Source organism: Durio zibethinus, chromosome 14, assembly GCF_047325235.1.
Source record: "Durio zibethinus cultivar Kanyao isolate XHJ-2024 chromosome 14, ASM4732523v1, whole genome shotgun sequence".
In the NCBI taxonomy this organism is placed as follows: Eukaryota; Viridiplantae; Streptophyta; class Magnoliopsida; order Malvales; family Malvaceae; genus Durio; species Durio zibethinus.
In genome coordinates, this window is record NC_143175.1 from 24,498,369 (window position 1) to 24,520,099 (window position 21,731).

Sequence of the window (21,731 nt, forward strand, 5' to 3'; positions counted from 1 at the left end):
AATTGAAGATAATGGTTGATAAATTTTCATTCAATTAATTAAACGAAAATATATGTTTAATTTATTGTAATAAAATAATAAAAATTTAAGTGATTATTTAAATTTAATTTAAATTTTTTTATATTTCAATTTATATTAAAATTCGTTCTCGTGAAAGACTGATTGGTTGTCATGTATCCATTAATCACACTCACAGGAGAACCGTTTTATCCATTAAATAAGAACCAGTTTGGTCCTAACATTCATTTAAAAAAAACTTACCTTTTATGTTTTTTATTGTTCTTATTTTATGAAATTTAAAATTTATTTTTTATTTAAATTTCAATTCAAAGAATATGTTATGTTCATTTATCATTATATCAAACTTAATTATATATCTATTATATATTAAACATATTAATTAATGTGATATATACTCTTAATATAATTAATTTCAAATGATAACATATAATGAATAAATGACATTAAAAGTGTCACATTAATTAACATATTAACAATTCAGATGTTATATTAAAATTTTTTTAAATTTAAATATTAAATTAAAATATTTTATTATAATTTATGAGATATTTATAGCATTAACTGAAATAAAAATAAAAAGTTTCTTCTCAACTTAAATTTCTTAAAATTGTGCCATCTTGGTCTTGTGTTGTTATTTGTATACATCTATAAATTTATATAATTTTAAAATAAATTTTATTTATTTAAAAAATAATAATGTATGTGATTGCTTGTTCTATATATATATATATATATATATATATATATATATATATATATTGCAAAATTTCAATAGCATACGATCTTTAGCGTCATATGGCTTGTATAAGTGTTGTGTTTTTCAATTCTCCGAACTTATTTTTAGCAACGTATGGCTTGTCTTATTTCGGTGATTGATTTGATCGAATTTTAGATACTTTTGATAATACGAAATATAAATTTTTTAGTGATACAATTATTTTGTTTAGATAATTTATAAGTTAAGAGAACCGAAGTTCTAAAGTAAGTTTCATAAATTTAAAACTAAAAAAAATTGTATTATTTGTGATAATTTGTCAAATTTTAACATTTGAAACATAGGTTTTTAAAAATTAATTTTGCTGAAACAAAATTTTAAATTGTAGTATTATATTATTATTTTAAGTTCATGCTTTCCTTTGTCACTATGAATAGTAAAATGTTCAATATTTTATAACTCAAAATAAGTCAAATGATCACATAATATGAAAATTTTAGAATTTAAAATTTTTCATTTTTAATTATTTTAAAAATTATTTTCAGTAAATATTTGATGTATTTAGTTATAAAATTACTTGAATTTTAGTTATATTATTTTTAATGAATTTTTTACTTATTTTAATATATTTTTGCTGTGTTAATTTTATCTTATTAGTATTATTAAATAGCTATTAAGTTATATTCACACTAAAAAAATTAAAAAAATTGTAAAATTTTATATTGATTCTGATTTTTTATCATTTTACTTTTTTAATTTCATTTTTATATTTTATTTTAAGCATTTTACTATATTAAAATAAAATTTATTTTATATGAAAAAATAACATTTTTAAATAGTTTCAAATTGTTGAAAAATTTGTCACATAACCCAACTGGCTTAGGATAATGTGCGAATGGTTTGTTTTATCAAATCTATGTTCTCCAAATAAATTTTGATTTTTAAATATATCTTAAATTATTAAGATACTAAAGGAATTTAGTGAATTGTGGCTTAAGTTTCGGTTTAGATTTGATATTTTTTCAATTTTTATGTTATTAAAAATCAGTTTTAATATATTTAAAGTTTAAATATATAATATATATTATTTTGTCTATATTTTGTAAATTAGGTTGAGCATGTAAAATGTATATATAATTTATTTTTTATGAGTTTGAAATATGATTTGACATTGTTTTGATTTTTGAATATGATTTCGTAATAATATATATATTTTAATTACTCTAAGTTTTATAATTATTATACATCTATTATATGTTAAAATTATTTTTGTCAGAGTTGGTTGGTTGAATATTAATATTCTTTCACACCCTAAATAATGATTTAATTAAAAAATAGTTCTTAAATAAAGAATAACACAAAACAAATCATTTTGTTTCGAAAATTCATTTATAAAAATAACTTTTTTTATATATTATTTATTATCTTTGTCTCATGAAAATTATTCTTTAGACTTAAATCTCAATTCAATGGATATGTTATGTGTTATTTATTATTTATATTGTTTTATAATTATTATATATTTAGGTTTGAGTACAAATTTATTTATATCAATGTAAGTGTTACATTTTCTTAATCATTATATCAAAGTTAAATTTATAAAATTTACTGTTAGACATTTTGATTTAAAGGTTAAAAAAATGTAACACTCACATTGATATAAGTGGATCATTCTTTTTTAATTTTAATAATTTTTTAATTTATGCTAATAAAAAATTAAGCATAATATATTTTATTTAATATTTTAATAATATAATTATTTAGATTTGACAATATTACAGAAGGTAACTTTTTTTTTTTTCATGAAGAAATGACATAAGAAATGATATATTTTATTTTGATTTAAAAAATTAAATAATTTATCTATCTCGAATTTATAAATAAATAAAAAAAAATATGAAAATGGAGACAATAATGCATAAATACATAATGAGAAATCGATGCCAATTTTTATGTAATCTCAATTATTCCCACCATGTAATTGAAAAAAAGTACCCCACAATAGGATTGCTTGAAATGAAAATCAGACATTTGACATTATATACAATTACAAAGCAAGGAAGTGACATCTCTTGCATTCAAAACAATGAGTGCTTCCGAGCCTTCCAATTGGTTCTTAGACAAAATTACCACCGAATCAAAGCCGCCTTCTTGTCCATCCACGAGTCCTTCTTCATGATATCGAGCAACCCTTCCTGCAATTACTCTGCAAATTACAATGGCTTTCCTAGCACAAATCTTACTAACACATTCAGTCAAACTTTTCTATGTGCTCGTCTGCTGTTGTTGCTTAACGCGACCGATTCTTCACCATCTGATAGCTAGACCCGATCATTTTGCAAATTTCTCAGCATTCCCATGGCGAATGCTTGAGAACTCATCAATTCATAGGGAACAAGTCACCTTTTTTTTTAGATTCCAACCAATGAAATCATTATCTTTAGAATTATTAAGTTGAGGCAATTTATAGTTAGTATAGACATGGTTTTGGGATCAAAAACACCGAACTATAGCATTTTTTTACCCACTTCGCATTTTTTTTTTCATCATCCATTGGATCAGAAAGATTTACCCTTGCCCTAGGTCCTAGATGCTCTTAGAGTATGATTTATTATTTGCAGGATTACAACCATTGTTAAGTTATCTTTATTGATTCTACAATGAAAAGTGCTTTTCAAACTCACTTTTCATTTTTAGTTTTAATAATTGGAGAGTGATTTCTGGTAACTTCAACTATAAAAAAAAAAAAAAATACTCTTCAAAGAAGATGGGCATTGAGGCATAACTAATTGCTTCCTCTTGTCATTTTCCCCTTTATTTAATGAAAAAAACCCCACAAATATTGAGTTGTCATGTTGTTTTTGTTAGTTCCTTTGGTGTCCAAAGGGAATAATCAAGATCACAAGCACTAGATTATTAGTTGTTGCTTTCAATTGCAAACAAAGCAAAGGCCTAAACACATGAAAACACAGCTTTCTCCCTTTGATTTACAACCTTGTATATATCCTCAAGAGGAAGAAAGAAAAGGAAGCTTTTATTACATGCAAATCTGAGTGCTTTCTAATAATTGGAACCCCACAAAGGATATATTTCTCCCTTTTAATGCGCCCACAAGGAATTAGGAACACATCCAAGTCATGTTGGGAGCTTGTGATCTTTTAAATTTGTCCTCAAAGCCTGGAGACAGTTTAGGGAACCTGTAATCAGAAGTGCAACGCGTGAGACATGATAAATAATTAAGTTTATCTTCAGATGTTTGGTTTAGTAATCAAAATAATCGTAAAAAAAATATTAAGGGCAGGATTCAAATTTCAACCTTTCTCTTTTTCCTTTAATGTAAGATTTTGTTTCTTTTAAATGATCAAAAATAAAAAATATAATTAAGTTTGATAATTTAAAATATGATATGATAATAAAACATAAAAAAATATAATTTAAAATTATAATAATAATTATGTATAAATTTAATAAAATAAACAAATTAATTTTATATTTTTATATTAATACAAATTTATAACATATAACTTTTATATAAAGTATAATATAAATATATAAATTTTAATTTTTATATAATATAAATATATAAATTGTTATGTATACAAATAATATATATTTATTGTTCATATGACATCTATCAAAATGTTGGTGGGGGCAGTTTTACTTCACTTTTGACAGGAAATAGCCAAAAGAAACAAGCAAGGCCTTGGAAAATGGTCCCAAAGTGGTGACATTTCTAGGGACCCCATCAAGCAAAATGCCCTAAATAACAAGGCTTTGCACATGTGAATGCATGGTTGAAAGCGGGAACAAGACCCACACTTTAATCCCAAGTTTTACTTGACAGAGCGCGTGAGAAAGGAGAGTGGTACTTTGATCCACCACAAACTCTTGTATGGAAAAATTTCCCGATAAGCCAACGCCTTCGCTTACTCTCTCTCTCTCTACTGACATTTGAACAGAACAGTGAAAGAAAGAAAGTAAAATACATAAACGAAAGAAACACTCGGCCTTGGGGAACTGAGCAGTGACACTGCAGAGAACGGACCTCGGCTCTAACTTAACACTGTTCGGTTTTTCCAAGCTTGGGTTTTCTAGGGTTCTTTGTTTCCAAGCCTTTTTTACCTCTAAAAATGTCAACCAAAGCCTCCTTCAGGTAAAACCCGACTCTGTTTTTTCTTTCTTCTTTCTGTTTGACATTTGTGTTTTCAGGTTGCATTGCATTTTTTTGCAATGTTGTTTTCATTTTGTGTTTATTTTCCTTTGTTTGTTTTGATAATCTTTTAGTTTTCTTTAAAAAAAGTGAAATGAAGTTCGGATTTTTTCTTTTCAAATGTGTTTAAGAGTGAGTGAGGAACTGTCAATTTCTTCCTGGGTTTTGCTTACTTTATGTTATTAATTAATGATGTCTCCTTCTGTGTTTCTTTTTCAAGAAAATCCTATTTTCTCTGTTTAGTCGAAGTTTTAGTTGCAAAAGTACTTAAAAATTTCCAAACTCTGTTTCAACTCTGTGTTTTTTTATTTGAATAGCGTTCATCGATCTCAGCTTAGGTCACTGAAGATTGACCAATGCGTACCCAGCTACTGGCTTTCTCTAAAAAGATAGATCTTTACTGCGTGCTTTTTATATTTACTTTTTACTTAAGTGTGACCATTCTTCGAAATCATGTTTTCTTCAAGATTATTTGACTCTCTATATTCTTAAGTTTTGCATTGTTCAGTTAAGTCTGTCGTCATGTTTTACGTTCAGAGTTAGCAAGCAAAATTTGAGAAAGAAATACGAGATTTCATGTAGTTAAGAGCTTTAAAATTTGCAGTAGAAAGTGGAAATATGGGAAAAGTAGTTTCCTTTGATTGGATTCAATGCACTATTGCATGAGCAAAGGCACATAATTTCATGAAGACAGAATGATTCAGTTTTTGGTCCAAGACTATTGCAAATTAACAATTTTTGAATTATAATTTCATATCAAACACCAGCAGCCCTTCATGGGATGTTAACTTCATTCATTTCCTGCAGGTTCTTCGGGGTTTCAATAATATGTGTTTGGTTTTTTTGGTCGTTGGTTTCAATAATGTGTTTTGTAGCGTATATTTCAGTACAGGAGTGAACAAGGAAGAGGGCAAATAAACAGAGAAAAAAAAGGAAAAAAAAGAAAAGAATAGGTGGAAATATGGTTTATTTATTTATTTGGTAATGATGTTTAATGAATTCATTGGATGGAAACCTTTTTTTTTTTTTTTCTCTCTGCTTTTCTTTCTTTTTAAAATTTGCCATTTGGTTATGGTTGGTGGTAGTGGAAGTAGTTTCTATGGAGTTTCTTTGAAGGAATTGTATTGTTTGTTTGTTTGTTTGTTAGTTAGGTCTTTTGTATACTGCTAGAGATGAAGTTCTTTTCCTGAACTACATGCTTGCCTTTGTCTACATTTATATATCAGATTCTCTCTCATGTTGCTTCTCAGCCTACGATTTGTCTGAACTATTTGCAGGTGCTGTGCGTCAGGTGGGATTTAAAGCAGAGGACATATATATTGCCCTTTTACCACTTCCAACTCAAGGGAATATAAAAATCATGCAGACTCCAAAAGCAAGGTAAGGATGTTTTGTAGCATTTCAATCATTCTTTCCTGATTAAAGTTTCTGCTAATTATGTTTTTCTGGTACTGATGCTTTTGTAATATCCAAAGTGGACTATTTGCAATTGTACTCGATGTCCTTGAACCCTTTATCAGTTTTGTTTCAGGGAGCCTCCGCCTCCGGGGAGCACTGCCACCACTGGCCCCTCCCCTCTCTTTTTTGCTTCTTAATTTTTCCTTAAAAGGAAAAATTCAAAGTCTACTTAATCATTCATAGTTTCAAGTGTCTGTCCCAGTTTGTAGGTTGGACCTGGTAAGGTTCTGGGAAACTAGGCTTGATGAGTTGTTGTCAGTTATCAATGATTGTCTCCTACTTTTATTAGATGTTAAACATTTATATGTTGTCTTGTATAAGGTTTTGTTTCAAGAAATGCATGAAAATCTTCATGTGAACTGCATTATTAAAATGCATGGCAATATGGATCTGGATGATATATATATATATATATATATATATATATTTGGTGTAATTGTATGCACATATTTCTGAACTATCGTTGTCTCAATATCTTGTTAAGCTTTTTTTACCCCTTTTCGAGAAACAAATATGCTGGAAAGTTGGAAGGGAGTTTAGAATGATCCTAAAATGGTGGTTCACGGTTGTTTTACTTCTGCTTGAAAAAATGACGCAAGATCAGTTTCTTTATCGTGGGTGGCTGCTTAATCTTGAAGTTGTTGCTAGTCTATCAAGGGTTGACCCACCAGACCTATGGACAAGTTGCAAAAGTAGTTACATCCTCTTGAAAAAACCTATGATATGATACACCGTTTTGTTTAGCCATAGCTATTAGAGTCATCAACTAGAAGCTTCATCGATTTTCATTATATTTACTTCCATTCCATTGACTTTGACTGTAGAACAAGCTCCTTAGAAGTGCCTCAGAGAAAATCTCCTGCAACACCTCGAACTGCTCATAAACTGAAGATACCAGGATCTGATTCGGACAAAGTTTCCTCTCCAAATCCTGCAAGTAAAACACCCAAAGACAGAAGTCCTAAGGTTACTGAGCGTAAAGCATTGAGAAGCCCGGTATCTGAGGTATTCTTCAGTCACTTACGCCTAAATTAGGTTATTTTTATGGCAGTGTATCAAAATATGAAAAGTTAACTCTAGGATGTTGCAACTGCAATGAAGACAATTTCTGCACACTGTTTCATTCCATTATTACATGACATTTTTCTGTTTATTTATCTGCTTAGTTACTTCCACTTACATAATATCCACTCTTGTCGTGTGAGCTCTAGAAGAAGCGCGCAAGCAGGTTGACTGAACTAGAAGCACAGCTCACTCAGCTCCAGGATGATCTAAAAAAGACGAAGGACCAACTGACTGCATCTGAGTCATGGAAGAGGCAAGCCATGCAAGATGCTGAGGAGGCCAAGAAGCAGCTATCAGCTGTGTCAACCAAGCTTGAAGAATCTGAACAGCAGTTGCTGGAAATTTCTGCCTCTGAGGATGAGCGTGTGCAAGAACTCCGTAAAATTTCACTAGATCGAGATAGAGCATGGCAGTCTGAACTTGAGGCTGTCCAGAAGCAGCACTTAATGGATTCTGCTGCCTTGGCTTCTGCCATTAATGAAATTCAAAAGCTTAAAGTTCAGCTGGAAAAGGCCTATGAATCTGAAGCCATTCAAACTAAGCATGCTGAATCTGCACATTCTGAGATTCAGAACTTGAGAATAGAACTGACTGAAACTCTCTCCCTGGTTGATAAACTTAAGTCTGAGCTCACTGGCTGCAGAGAATCTGAAGCCCAGGCTCTTGATGTTGTTAGCAAAACCCAAATGCAACTGGAAGCAGCAAATAAAACCATAGAAATGCTGCGTTCTGATGCAACTGAAAAAACAGAAGCTTACAACATATTATCATTGGAGCTGGAGCAGTCAAAAGCTCGAGTCAAGTCACTAGAGGGACTTGTGAGCAAGCTCAAGGCAGAACTGGTTGGTAATAGCAGCAAAGTAATTAAGGATCCCAAAGACGATAAGTTACCACAGCAGAATGGACAAAAGGAGGACATAAAGCAGCTCAAAACGGAGCTTAATTTTGCAAAACTTGAAGTGGGTCAATTGAGATCAGCATTGGATGCAGCTGAGGTCAGGTACCAAGAAGAATATATTCGGAGCACATTGCAAATTAGAAGTGCTTATGAACAAGTTGAATGCATAAGAACACAGTCGTGCCGAAGGGAGGCAGAACTGGAGGCAGAAGTAAAGAGAATCAAAACTGATGTTGAAGAATTGAGAGCAAACTTAATGGATAAGGAGACTGAACTGCAGAGTATTTCAGAGGAAAATGAAGGGCTGAATTTGAAGATTGAGAAAAATCAGTCCAAAGAGAGTGAATCTGAACATGCAGTAGAGTTAAAGAAGTTAGAGGCAGATTTGACAGAATTGAAAGCAAATTTGACAGTGAAGGAAACGGAGTTGCTGAGTGTAACAGAGCAAAATGAAATGCTGAAAATGGAAATTAAGAAGGGAATGGAGAGTAGTAAAGTTAGTGATGAATCTGTTGTATTGTTAGAAGCAGCAAGGGCTGCAGAACGGGAGGCTCTGATGAAACTTGGCTATTTAACTGAGGAAGCAGATAAAAGTAGCAGAAGAGCAGCATGCGTGACTGAACAGCTTGATGCAGCACAAGCAGCAAATAATGAAATGGAGGCTGAGTTGAGGAGACTAAAGGTGCAGTCAGATCAGTGGAGAAAGGCAGCTGAGGCAGCTGCCGCCATGCTTTCTGCAGGGAACAACGGGAAACATGTGGACAGGACCATATCTCTTGAGAGCGACTATAATCCCCTAACGGGTTCACCCAACTCGGAAGACATGGACGATGATTCACCCAAGAAGAAAAATGGCACCATGTTGAAAAAGATAGCTGTGTTATGGAAGAAAGGCCAGAAGTAGATCAAGTGCATGGCAGGTTGCAAATATTTCTGCTCTAAATGTTTAATGGTCTATGGAAATTCTCTTAATTTTGCTCTTACACGTCTGCTCAAGGGTTAAAAGGTCACACCCCCTTAAGAAGACTATCATATATGCGAACACTTGCTCATTTTGTTAAGTTCTGCTCCTTCACCTAATGTCTGGTGGATTTGGATCTATATAACAAGAATCTTGTGGACAAGTCAACCAAAAGCAAATTGACATCATTTAGAATCACAAATTATTATTATTATTCGTAACAAACGACAATGTATCGTCTTGGTTAATTTTAATGCATTAAAGCTTCGATTTGATGGACGACCAATATGGTCCATTGTCCATCCAAATAAAGCCTCCTAAGTGATCATCTATCAAGCTCAAAACTTGTGATCCTAAATTCCGAATGATGTTTCTCAAGCCAAGATTTCATGATAATTCTGACACGTTCGAATAGATTACATGTCTGGTCAAGGGTTGTTTCCAATGGAGTTTCAGTGTTGGACTGTTCAGATATTTATGGGATGTGGTCCATACTTAGCGGGCTGATATCATGCCTAATATAGGAAGCGATCTCGAAGAGCTCGTCCACAACTCTTTACTGTATTTAATTAAAGAAATTCAGCTTGACCCAAGTTAGAGAACCTAGGCCAGTCAAGCAGCCCGAGGACACCTCATTCATATCTGAATCACTCTTATTGGAACCAAGCCTCCATTATGTGATTCGTAATATAACCCATTGAACCTAATTGGCGAGACCAACCCAAGTTTTGGAAGAAAGGACAAGCAGGCCAAAGGTACCTGTTCAATTAGTTTTTTCGTCCCAAACCACTGCCCATTATTAATGTAATCCCCATCTTTTCTAGGGTTAGAGCCTTCAGGGTTTGAACTCAGTGGCTGCTTCTTCTTCTTGTATTCGCCTCAATATCTCTCAAACCCCTTATTCCAGTTGAAACAACCTCTCTCACCCAACATGGGGTATGTTTTCTTGTTCTTATTTATAGCTCAAATGGATAGGTTTTCTGTTTTCTTAGCTTTTCTATGCTCCTCTTTTATTTTTTAAACTGCTCTTGCTTATTCAATAAAACGAATGGGTTTTAGGGATGAGGGTTGGTTTTAGATGTCGGTGTTTTTGGATCTTCAAATCTTTTTTTAATTCTTTTCTTTTAATAAAATGACGAAAAAAGGTGAAATTTTTATAGCGTGAAGTGTATTGCTCTGCTTTTGATTTTGATCGCTGTTTTAGGCGGTTTAGCTCCAAGTTTTAAGTAATGAGTTAAATATGGATTTGGGTTTATGATTTCTTGTCTGAGAAGTGATATTAGCTTATCTAAGGGCAGAGAATGTTGCTTGGGTTAGAGTTTTAAGATATAGTAGAATTCCAGATGCATGGCAATTGAATAATGCTTGTTTGAAATTATATATGTTGCTTTCATATCAAGCTATACCTACTCCTTCAGTCCTTAATCAAACATTTTTTAGATGCTATAAAATTTGTAGTTAATTTATGGGATTAAGGATATTTCTTTCAGGAAGACACGTGGTATGGGAGCTGGACGCAAGCTGAGAACCCACCGCAGGAGGCAGAGGTGGGCTGATAAGGCATACAAAAAGTCGAACCTTGGAAATGAATGGAAGAAGCCATTTGCTGGTTCTTCCCATGCCAAAGGAATTGTCCTTGAGAAGATGTAAGATTAGATCTTTTTTTTTTCGGTGCTCTTGTATTCATTAAACTCTAATTCAATATGTGTACTGAGGGCTTTGTAACACACAGAGGTATTGAGGCCAAGCAGCCAAATTCTGCTATCAGAAAGTGTGCTAGAGTTCAGTTGATCAAGAATGGAAAGAAGATTGCCGCATTTGTTCCTAATGATGGTTGCTTAAACTACATTGAAGAGAATGTGAGTAGTACTTGAAGTGAAATCGTATCACATTAATTGTTTGTTTATGTTAAGTCTCTCTTTGCTGCTTCTCTTATGATGATAATAAATTGCTGTAGGATGAGGTGTTGATTGCTGGATTTGGACGGAAGGGTCATGCCGTCGGTGATATTCCCGGTGTTAGGTTCAAGGTTGTGAAGGTCTCTGGTGTTTCACTCTTGGCACTCTTCAAAGAGAAGAAGGAGAAGCCTAGATCATAAGTTTGTGAGTGAGCGGATGTCTCTTGTTGTCTTTTTATAGTTCTATTTAAAACTGAGAGCATATTATTGCTTGGTAGCTTTTTGAACAATCTTTTTATATATCTTCTGGTTATTGTAATGAATTTGTGGTGTCATCTTGTTCAAAAAGATTTTGGTGTTTTATTGCTGTTTGAAAGTGTTCTCTCATCCTCAAGCTATGATTTCTAGCATTTACTATTTTAGAACTGTTTTGCTTTTCTAGTCTCAACATACTGAAAGAAACTGAATTCGTTTTTGTTTATTTCAATTTAAACATATGTAAAATACAAAAATTATGAAATATATTTTTTGATTTTCACAGAATTTATATATGAATTTTTATTAAAATTTTAAATCAATTTGCACTGATTTGCAGATTTACAATTCAAAAATCTATTCATGCGATTCTGTGAAAATATTTTCTTATTGCTAATAACTTAACATGTCAAAAACACAAATATTATAGAGGGTACTGAGAACAAGTAATGTTGCCAACATTCGAAGAAAAGGTAAAATAATAGCCATCACAATTGGGGGCAGGGATTTGTTTACATCATGTCTTCACTAGTTGAAATCTTCTTTTTTGGGTTATCTTCTTCTAGTATTTTGAAATTTGAAGTAAATGACAATAGCAACATCCATATGCGTACTACAATATGACAACAAGAACGACATTCTAAGTCCACGTTTGCACTATGATATCAAGGACTGTTTTGGTAACTTACTGTAAAAATGGACATAAAATATTGCAATAAATAAACATCCATTTAACATCCATTTGACAAACATTCTCAATGATGTGGGCACAAAATCTATATTCAGGACACCAAAATTTTTCACTGCAATGCTTGCTCTCATTGCATTAATAAAGCATGTTTGGACGCAAAATCCAAACTAAGACTCCAAGTTAAGCCCTGAATTCTACGAGATGTGCTCCATAAGACGCTACCTAGATGAAATCAGAATATCAGGTTTGACTTTGTGGAATTCGGATTTAGAACGCTCATTACCGGATGACAGTACAAATTCTGCTTAGATACAAGAGTATTTCAGAATCTACAAGGCCGTTCTATCTAAAAATTACCAATAAGAATAATTGGGAGACCCCTACCATGGTCCCTTAAAAATTCTGAAACTAGACTGGTGAACTTAGCTGCTCTCTGGAATCGGTAATGCGGTTGTCTTGTCTATTGCCACCGCTGATCCTGGTAACATCTCCAGTGGTGCATCCATATTGTAAAATGAATCCCTGGCTGAGAAAGGTATCCTTGAGCCAGAAGTAACTTCAGGAGTCATTGAAGAAGTAGAGGTGGGAGTGGGATTTGACAAACTGTTATCAAACTCCTTGTGGCCAGGAGCAACCACTTCCACAGCACCTCTGTTTCTGACTAAACCAGAAATTTGATCTTCAGTAAGAACTTCCTTCTTGTTGCTGTTATAAAGGAAAAGTGTATCAGTCTTCAGGTATGGATGACTGTATGTTTCATTTTCACCAGCTTTTTTTGATGCAATTGTGTTTTGAACATCATACCTGGAACTTAAATTATCTGTACTTTCATGTACTCCATCAATAGGAACAATCTTGGTATCTTTTATGCGAGCACCATCCTTGCCTCCTAGGCCCACTACTTGCTTCGGAAAACCTGGGCCTACAAATTTTTCTGCAGAACCAACGCCCTGAGACTTTGAGCAACTTTCTCTACCAGTTTTAGGAGAGAATTTATTCTGAAGTTTTGGAGATATGCCAGAGCTGCCTTTCGGATTTCTTGAAGCACTTGATACTTTTGCTGCAGCATTTGGAGATTTTTGAATAGATAAGGAAGATCTAGATTTTACAGCAGATGAAGTTTGCTTAACATCAACCTTGGGTCTCTGGATTGCGGTAAGAGTTCTAACAGGTTGAAATTTTCCAATCTTTGCCTTGTTTAAGCTTCCACTTGCACTCGTGCTTTTTGCTCCAATTTTAGGCAAGCCACTAGGTACACCAGGGTGAGACAGCATACTACCATTTGGAGTTCGTCCTGATGATCTTACCTGCATTCATCACAATATCACACAGGTTATACTACTTGCCCAACATAGCAAACTAGAGCTTAAAAGAATACAAGGAGGTGATTTTGTTCATTTAGATTTCATAATAGAATAGACTAGTTGTATCCTGTTTTCAGAAGATTCTGATAATGAAAATTTTTGTTTGCTTATTCTTGAAAGCAGTTTAAGCAAAAACCACTTCCCATCTGGTGCAGAGCAATATTAAGGAATAAGAACTAACCCCATCGAAGAAGCCAATTTTTGGTGATGGCATTCGAAGGCCGGAGGGTTTCATTGAGGCTGGATGAAGAAGCTCACTATTTCCAGCTCTAGTTCCAGCTGAAACTATGTTTACACTGTCATGAAGCGAACCACTAACCTCAGCACCAGCCCCCAGTGAGCACTGACCAACAGGATGGTTATGAAAATCCAAAACTTGTTGGGCATCACAATTTGTAGGGAGTCCCTTGCAAGATCCAGTGCTAAGGCTAGCTCTTAGAATACTAGACCTTTGATTAACAGTTGAGGTTGATGATGATGACTCTGAAGACCATTCACTGAGAGAGCTAGCAGGAGATATACTGGAAGAGAGCGTAGAAGACTTCAAAGGAGTAGAAATCTTTGAACTTCCTGCTTGATTTTTACCTTTTGATGCAATTTTAGATGTGGTGGTGATAGTGTAACCAGAGGAAGAAGAATTAAGTATTCTGGATTCATTTTTTAATTTAATCAAATTCAAGGAAGATTTATTAATTCTGTCAGATGATGCACTGGCACAACTTTCAAGTGAGGAACAAGAAGCTGTCAGCTCTGTTTTGCTAGAGGCTGGGGAGTAGGAAGAAGAGTTCGAAGATAGTTTAGGCCTAGGCACAATATTTCTTGCACCACCCAAAGCAGGACTCTTCAATACCGTAGTCCTCCTACCTACAACCACTAAATTAAATGGAGAGTGAATTAAACACAAAACATGGGCAAGAAAACTTCTTCTATTTTGATGAAGCTAATCTCTACGAATAGTAGTTTGAAACTTTGAATTACCAGTCACACCCTTTGCATCCTTTTCCATTTTGACATTCTTAGCACCCAAGGAAATCCTTTTGGTTGGTGCTGTTGAGATGGGACCAACCGAGCTTAATACCTTCAGTGGCTTATGAAAAGATGAAGTTGATTCTCCACTTCCAGCAACAGACTGTACAGCCTGGTGTTTATAAAACAAAAAACAAAATCAGAGTTTGCAGAGGTAGTAAATAGCAGTTATATGGTTGCATTTAGCAGTTGCATTAATTGAATTTTTACAGGATAGTTTACTATGAATCTGTATAACACCACAAGCCCGTTAATTTAACCTAAAGATTTAGATTTGGAAGTTTAAAATTTTCTTAGAATACCCTAGATTGTTAAATAATATTTTCTCTATCTCAAGTAGAAAAGGTGATAAAACTTGCAGTTACACATTTGCATCATATAGCACAATACATGCCTGTGAAATTTGTGGACGGACAACAACCTGTTTCAATGATTTCCCAGAGTCTTTCACACCAACGTTAGGCTTCTTTGGAGCAGCTTTCTGCTTCATCTGAAAAAAAAAAAAAAAGTTTTGGAGAAATACAGCTAAGTAATAAGTAATGAAAATTAACAGCAGCTGGCATTTCTTGATTGTACCTTATTTTGAGTAGTAAATTCTACCTTCTTTGAGGCTGGAAATAAAAAGAAAACAGGGCACTGTCAGTTTGAGAATGACCATGTATGCCTAGCATGTTAATTTATGCCCTAGATCAAACGAAACATTATTTAGGAAGAAGACAGAAAAAAGCCTCAGAATATGAATGAAGGATTCAAGAGTAGGCATTTTAGGCAAGTAGGTAATTAAAAGAAATAAGGTCTGGACCAAGAAAAAGAAATAAAGTAAAAGAATGAATGTTCATTTTTGCCTATGGAAAAGTAGCATACATGATCTTCCATCTAGGGATAAGCAGAATGAAAGTTCTATTGACCTAATGATCACATTTCCCTCAAAGGAAATCCTTTGAAGTTGTATTTGTGCATCAAAGCAAAACCATTGGTTGCACCAGCATAAAAGAGTGCAGAGACAAAGAGAAACAAACTATACTTACATGGCACAGTTTGAGAATCCATTGTTTTCAATTCCTTTTTGCCACTAGAATTTGCAGTCTTGGACACTTTGTTAAATTTCTGGATTGAAGCTCTTATATCTTCAAATAAATCAGCCTCAAGACTTTCCAATGTCAAAGTTTCACTATCCAACATTGTTAACGAGTTACAAGATTTGTTTACATCCTCTTCAATCCTAGGCAATGTACGCATTTCACCTTTCTCGTTGCCTCCCAGCATGCTGGACAACTCCTCCGGATCAAGAACACCTAAAATAATAGAGAAATAATCATATAAAAACAGGAAATTTACAATCATAAATTGTTAAGCGTAAATAAAATCAACGAATTTGTACCTGTACTAGTAAAGAAAGCACTATCCCATGCCAAACTTTTGCGCAAATTATATTTTCCATATTTTTTAGTCTTGTCTTGTTCCAAAGATTCCGGTGGTTCCTCTAGCTTTCCAACTTCTTCAAGGGAGCCTAATGAGATTTCTACGATGTCAGGGTCAATAGCAAAGCTAACAGTTTTGGCTTCTCTCCCCTTCTCTGTACAATAAACAAAATCCAATCTGTCAGGAAAAAAAAGAAAAGAAAAATAAAAGTTTTGCAACAATAAAATGAGATTAAGTTTCAAATTTAATATGCAAAAAGAAATGAGGATCACCATCTTTTATTTTTCAAAAAGCAGCCCAAATTATCTACTGTTAATGAGAAATTGCTTTCAAAAAAACCCAAATGAATCCAATATCAATCAGTTACAAAGCAGCTAACGTTAATGAGAAATTGCTTCCATAAAAGCAAACGAAATCCATTATTGACTACTTTGAAAGTTTATTGGAAGCAATTTGTATAACAAATACCTAGTCAAATCGATGAAACATTCGAAAAAAAAGAAAGAACTAGCTTAACATCTATGACTTTTTAACCTAAAATTTGGTAACAAAGCTGTTAATTACATGAATAAATTAGCCAGAAAGCATTTTACCATCCTTTTGAAGCATGATCAAGATGTTAGACAAATGGAAAATAGATATATAGATCCTGCAATACTTCAACAAAACCTAAAACAGCTTTAAAATTAAAGGATATTCAAATCAAGAAAGTCCAATTTTTGGTAAAACCAGAAATATTTGCATTTTTTTTTCTTATTTCCATGCAAAATCAAGAGGAAATGATATAATATTAAAGAGAAACCTGAGGATTGTGGGTTTATAGGACTGCAGAGAGGCGAGTTGAGGAGGCAATCGTCTTCAGACGAAACGTCGATGAGGCTTAGCCCTTTGATATCAAAATCGCTTTGCCTCTCAGAATCACCCATTTTCGGATGAAGACTAATAGCAGATCGAATAAAAAATGTGGCGATTAAAATAATAATTATTGAAGGCGAGATGAGTGAAAAGTAAAGAAAAAAGAGAGAAGTGAATTTTGAATTTGGGAGAAGAGGCAGTTCAAAATTAAATTAATCAATTAAATAAGCGAAGAAAAAGATTTTAAAAGAAGGGAGCGTTTGATGTACATCACACTTACACCGAGGTGTAGGTACGAATTCCTTCCTAGGGACGTGGGACCGTTACACGTGTGTGGTGATCAGGCGATTTCGACGTTGGGTTTCCCGTTTAATTCTTTCTTGGGAAAATTTATTTATTAACAATTGATTACACCCGTACTTGTCAGTTACCGGACTCATCCAACGGCTGTCGAGATTTTGATATCGCTGTGAAAGAATTCAATGGATGGTCTAGATCGTTTGATTTGTGCATAAAAATCAATTTTCGTTTTATCCAGAAGTTAGATAGAAGTACCATATTGTAGTTCTCTTGAGCCGGAAGGAATGAGAGGGAAGCATTGATGAGCAGTAACCCAATTCCCGTCAGATGAGCAGTAAGGGGATGATGCCAGGGCGCTGCCACCTTAAAATCACATGATTACAAAGGCAATGAGGTTTCAAAGTAAAGCATTGCCTCGGACCCAAGATGTTGTGAAGATGCTGCAGTTCATGATGGGAATCAAGAAATTCGCTTATCATGAGAGTGCTCGAGCCATCTGAAGCTGTTGCAGTTTGAAGAATATATCTGAACCACGTCAAAAGAGTCCAAAGCTCCCAAGCTTCAGCAAGACAGGCAGGCAGCAATTTAGGAGAAAATGCATTTACAAACCATACTCAAATTGCAGCTTTGATGCTTTTCAGGATAAAAATTTCTGTAAAAACCACATTATTATCATGTTATACTTATAAAAAAACCCTGAGAGAGAACATTGCAAAAAAGTGGTGGTGCACCAAATTTAACTAACTGAATATAAAAATGTTTTCACAACAGCAAATCAAAATGTGCAAGATGATCAGTCATATAAATTAACCTGCTTGCTAGAATTTGCAACAGTAATAGCTATGTCAACTGTTTGATCCTACCATTTTCAAGTAATACATCTTACAACAATAACTGTATATAACCTCATAAAGAAAAGAATTTAGAAGTTCAAACCTTTAGCTGTGAATGCTTAACCTCTCTTTCTACGTCAACTTGACTAGAATCTAGGGCATCAAGTAGCATTTTCATCTCCACATGTTTCATCCATTCTGCTTCGCTTAGTTCCATCTGGAGAAGCTTTAGTTGGTGTAAATGCCAGTCGCTTGAGGCTGTAACAAGTGAAGGTCCAAAAATGCTGTATCTTCCTGAACTGCTGATAGCTGTTTCTGCATCTGCACCTTTTTTTAAAAATCATTTTGGCCCAGATGCTCTTTTTCGACACTTCAGCCACTGGCGCACCCAAAGGCCCATAATGGCTAAATATCTTATTCAGGTCTTCTACTGAAGGAACCGAATCTATGTCTGAAAAATTCAGACTTAGAGCAGTTGGACATAGATCCTCCAAACAGCTTTCATTTAGAGCAGTTGGAGATCGCTTGAACAGCCGGTTGCAATTCATCAACAGAATGACTTTTTTCACTAGAAGTGTTAGGAGAAACCTCTGTGGTTTGGTTGTGCTTGTCAACTGCTAATTGCTCACAGGAAGGCATTGGATTATCCAGTTAGAACAACAAGAGTCTTTGATTGAAGTCAATTCAGACTTTCCGGCAATTTTGAACCTCGTTGATTTCTCACCCATTATGACATCAGTTCCTTGTTCCAAAGATTGTTCAGACGTTTCAGAAATGTTAAGATCCATAGCAATTGAATTCCTCAGCTCTGCAAAGAAAAAAGCTATAAAGCCCAAGAAACTATACCGTTTCAAGGGATCTGTGGCAGCCAAGCAAAGCTGTGAAAGCATCTCATCAGGGGAAGATAAACCTTTTTAAAAAACCTTCTTCCCTTGAGATTTACCAGAAGAAGATTTTCCCTTAGTTTTATTATTAACTGCAGACCTTTGAGATGTCCCATCACCATGCCTAAGTACTAGCGTTGAAACTGTTGAACCATTCAGTAGGCTTGCAACCCTAAGTATGCTAGCTCCAACTCTAAAAGTATGCTTAGATGGCAGAGACTTATCAATAGATCCACTTGACATATAACTTTTTTTCTGTTTCTCCACTGAGCCATCATGCACAGAGCCAACAGCCTTTAGTTTTTTAGCTGGGGATGAAGAAATTAACTTGTCACCAGTTTTGTTATTCAATTTCCTTTTACCATTTTGCAAACTCAAGCGCCTCTCAGCTATAAACTCCGACAAGCTCTTCTCGCTTTTGCTGGAAACTGTAGGGATTTTCTTTCGTTTATGACATGAGCCACCTCGACTCTCTGGCTTCTCTTTGTCAACTTTGACACTAGGAACATCATTTTCAATCAGTTTGCTACATTTCTTCACTTCCTTAGAGAGAGGGATCTTCGCATCAGTATCCAATCCGCAAAGATTTTGAAATTCTGGTAGCTTAGAGTAACCCTTCCAGCGAAGGAATGCCAACAATTGTGCCTGCGATTTTATGAATTGCAGTCTATCAACCTCGCTATAATAAGGTGATTGGGCCAATGCTTTCATAGTTTCAACAAGTTCAAAAGGGTCAAAAAAAGCAGCACTTGAAAACCTGTCCCCACCATCTCTTCTACTAGATTCTTCCCGGATCCCAGTATTAACAATTATCTGAGTTTTGACCTGGGCATATGCTTCCTCAGAAATGCAAGAACAGGCCAGACCAAACTCTACCCGTCTAGAAACCTCATCCAAAGCACAATCAACAGCATATTGAAACTCTTCCATGTTATTCTGCTTTTCCATATGTGAGAAATTGGGCATGAAGGGCTTGATCCGTGATGCTTCATTCCAAGCAAATGTCTGATCACCAAAATATGCAATCAAATAACAGTCCTTTTTAAAATACTTCTTCGCCTTTGCCGTTGCAGCTAAATGATCAAATATCTGTCCAGGCCACCAAGGATGACTTCTTACTTTGCCCCACACTAAATCAGAGACATAAAAATCTCGTTCTTCTGGTTTTTCTGGTTTTGCATTAACATCAAGCAATACATCCTCATCTATGCTTGTACATTGATTCAAGTCTACTGCATCATTTGACAGATTAGACCTATTTTCTTCATTCTGAAGAACCCTGTCTCCTTCACCACAGATGGCATTGATTTGATTTTTGTTGGTATCATCGGGTGTATCAATTTCCATATCCCGACTTTCTAATCTGCTAGAAGATTCTTCCTTTGAACTTATGTTCTGGTTGCCACAAGGTAAAGAATTTTCATGGCCTAAAGCCAAAGAAAGGGGCTTCTCATCAGCAGAACCTGAATCAGGAGCAATATCAGACTGAATGGTATTATCAGCAATTGAGCTTGACGGAACACTAGTCCCCTCTATCAATGAGTCCTCATTAGGACAGACACTAACATTAAGGTCCTCGGCTACCCCACCCGGAGACCTCACAGCCATTTCTTCAGTCTCCACTGGTTTCTCGTCTTCCATAAAAACGCTTTCTCCATTTCCAGTTCCTCTTGATCCTCCATCAACCTCCATCAAAGAAATTCCACCCAAGCTCAACTTGGTGCTAACTTCATCATCCACCCCTTCACCTAAAGATCCACTATCAGCTTCCAAATCAATCCCTGGATTTTTTACGCTCTCAATTTCGCTTTCTTTCCGTGACTCAGCAACCCCATCACCAGCCGACTCATTATCCTCCCCAATGTCCCAAACCCCCGCATCAACTATTCGTCCCGTTACGGTTTCGGCCTCCCCACCATTTACATCTTTATCCTCATTCTCTCGGTCAACCAGAACAGCATCACAATTTAAGTCGATTTCTTCAGGAATTTTTTTCGACATAAAAGAATCCTAAAAATAAAATAATATGAAAATATAAAAAATTCCAATTCACTAAATAATAATTAAAAAAAAACCAGTAAACCATTAATGGCTCATAATAGATACTAATAAAACCAAAATTGCGAAGAGATTAACAAATAAAATTAATTAAGCAAAAAAAACTTCTTACCGTAAAGAAATGAGGTTGCCCTAAGCCCAAAGAGTAAAATGAAGTATGAAAAATCCTGAGATATTTGGGGAAAGGTTTTTGGGAGAGAGGAGATGGGGGTCGTGCTTGTGTTTTACAGTTTTACCAGAAATGGTCATTTTCGTTTCGGGTCCCTTTCAAAAGAATGACATCTGGCGACACGTGGCGGAGATCAGAAGTGTTTTTTTCTTTTTTTAAGCTGATGACAAGCGTTTTTTAGTACAAAGAAAAAAGTTGGCTATCCTAAATTCCTACCTTGGAGTAGAATACGACGGCAATGGAGAAGTGTTGATTGCTATTTTCCACGTGTCAGTTGATTAGGAAGTTGGAGAGTGCAGACTGACTAGTCTCTTCGCTAATCATGTTTGTAAACATGTTTGTAACACGTGATGGTAACCTTTTATTATGTCCAACTTTTTTTTTTCAAACATAACAATTAGTCCACATTACCATCAAACAATATTAAATATTAGATTTTTTTTAATCTTGAGTAATTGAATACTCAACATATATTTAGTCTTGTTATTAAAATGAAATGTTTGTTTATTAAATTAAAATTTAATTTAATTAATTTATATAAATACATTTTTAAAATAATATTTAATAAATTTAAAAATCAAAATTTAATATTTATAATATCTTTTTATTTTCAAGCTACCATCTTAAAATGTTTGTTCACTAAACATTT

The 21,731-nt window shown here is 34.2% G+C and overlaps 3 protein-coding genes and 1 pseudogene across 11 annotated transcripts; 2 read left to right on the plus strand and 2 right to left on the minus strand.

Moving 5' to 3' along the window:
• The first annotated feature begins 4,587 nt into the window (after positions 1-4,587).
• LOC111295133 (interactor of constitutive active ROPs 2, chloroplastic-like) lies at positions 4,588-9,428 on the plus strand. Of its 4 annotated transcripts, none has more exons than XM_089744078.1 (4): positions 4,588-4,889; positions 6,224-6,326; positions 7,229-7,409; positions 7,616-9,428. In XM_089744078.1, exons 2-4 carry the CDS (start codon positions 6,307-6,309, stop codon positions 9,269-9,271), a joined length of 1,857 nt encoding a protein of 618 aa, XP_089600204.1. In that variant the 5' UTR covers positions 4,588-4,889; positions 6,224-6,306; the 3' UTR covers positions 9,272-9,428. The 4 variants fall into 4 exon arrangements, with proteins under 4 accessions (XP_089600204.1, XP_089600205.1, XP_022744246.2 ...); XM_089744079.1 differs by having other exon boundaries at positions 4,655-4,889; positions 7,619-9,428; XM_022888511.2 differs by lacking the exon at positions 4,588-4,889 and having other exon boundaries at positions 6,053-6,326.
• Positions 9,429-10,123: 695 nt separating this feature from the next.
• On the plus strand, positions 10,124-11,601 carry LOC111295135 (small ribosomal subunit protein uS12). Its single transcript, XM_089744080.1, has 4 exons — positions 10,124-10,264; positions 10,819-10,974; positions 11,061-11,187; positions 11,286-11,601. The coding sequence occupies exons 1-4, from the start codon at positions 10,260-10,262 to the stop codon at positions 11,424-11,426; spliced, it is 429 nt and encodes a 142-aa protein (XP_089600206.1). The 5' UTR covers positions 10,124-10,259; the 3' UTR covers positions 11,427-11,601.
• Positions 11,602-12,190: 589 nt separating this feature from the next.
• Positions 12,191-17,790, minus strand: LOC111295132 (uncharacterized). 5 transcript variants are annotated; one of them, XM_022888508.2, is made up of 11 exons: positions 17,394-17,790; positions 17,119-17,305; positions 16,786-16,922; positions 15,943-16,137; positions 15,590-15,856; positions 15,138-15,172; positions 14,983-15,051; positions 14,514-14,673; positions 13,717-14,408; positions 12,976-13,478; positions 12,191-12,876 (listed from the first exon to the last, which is right to left on the minus strand). In XM_022888508.2, exons 3-11 carry the CDS (start codon positions 16,907-16,909, stop codon positions 12,594-12,596), a joined length of 2,328 nt encoding a protein of 775 aa, XP_022744243.2. In that variant the 5' UTR covers positions 16,910-16,922; positions 17,119-17,305; positions 17,394-17,790; the 3' UTR covers positions 12,191-12,593. The 5 variants fall into 5 exon arrangements, with proteins under 5 accessions (XP_022744243.2, XP_022744239.2, XP_089600202.1 ...); XM_022888504.2 differs by lacking the exons at positions 17,119-17,305; positions 17,394-17,790 and having other exon boundaries at positions 14,956-15,051; positions 16,786-17,096; XM_089744076.1 differs by lacking the exons at positions 17,119-17,305; positions 17,394-17,790 and having other exon boundaries at positions 13,717-14,399; positions 16,786-17,051.
• A 129-nt stretch (positions 17,791-17,919) lies between these two features.
• Positions 17,920-21,160, minus strand: LOC111295134 (PWWP domain-containing protein 5-like; annotated as a pseudogene). The gene is made up of 2 exons (XR_016327844.1): positions 21,026-21,160; positions 17,920-20,865 (listed from the first exon to the last, which is right to left on the minus strand). The product of XR_016327844.1 is annotated as a PWWP domain-containing protein 5-like (transcript).
• Between the last annotated feature and the right edge of the window lie 571 nt (positions 21,161-21,731).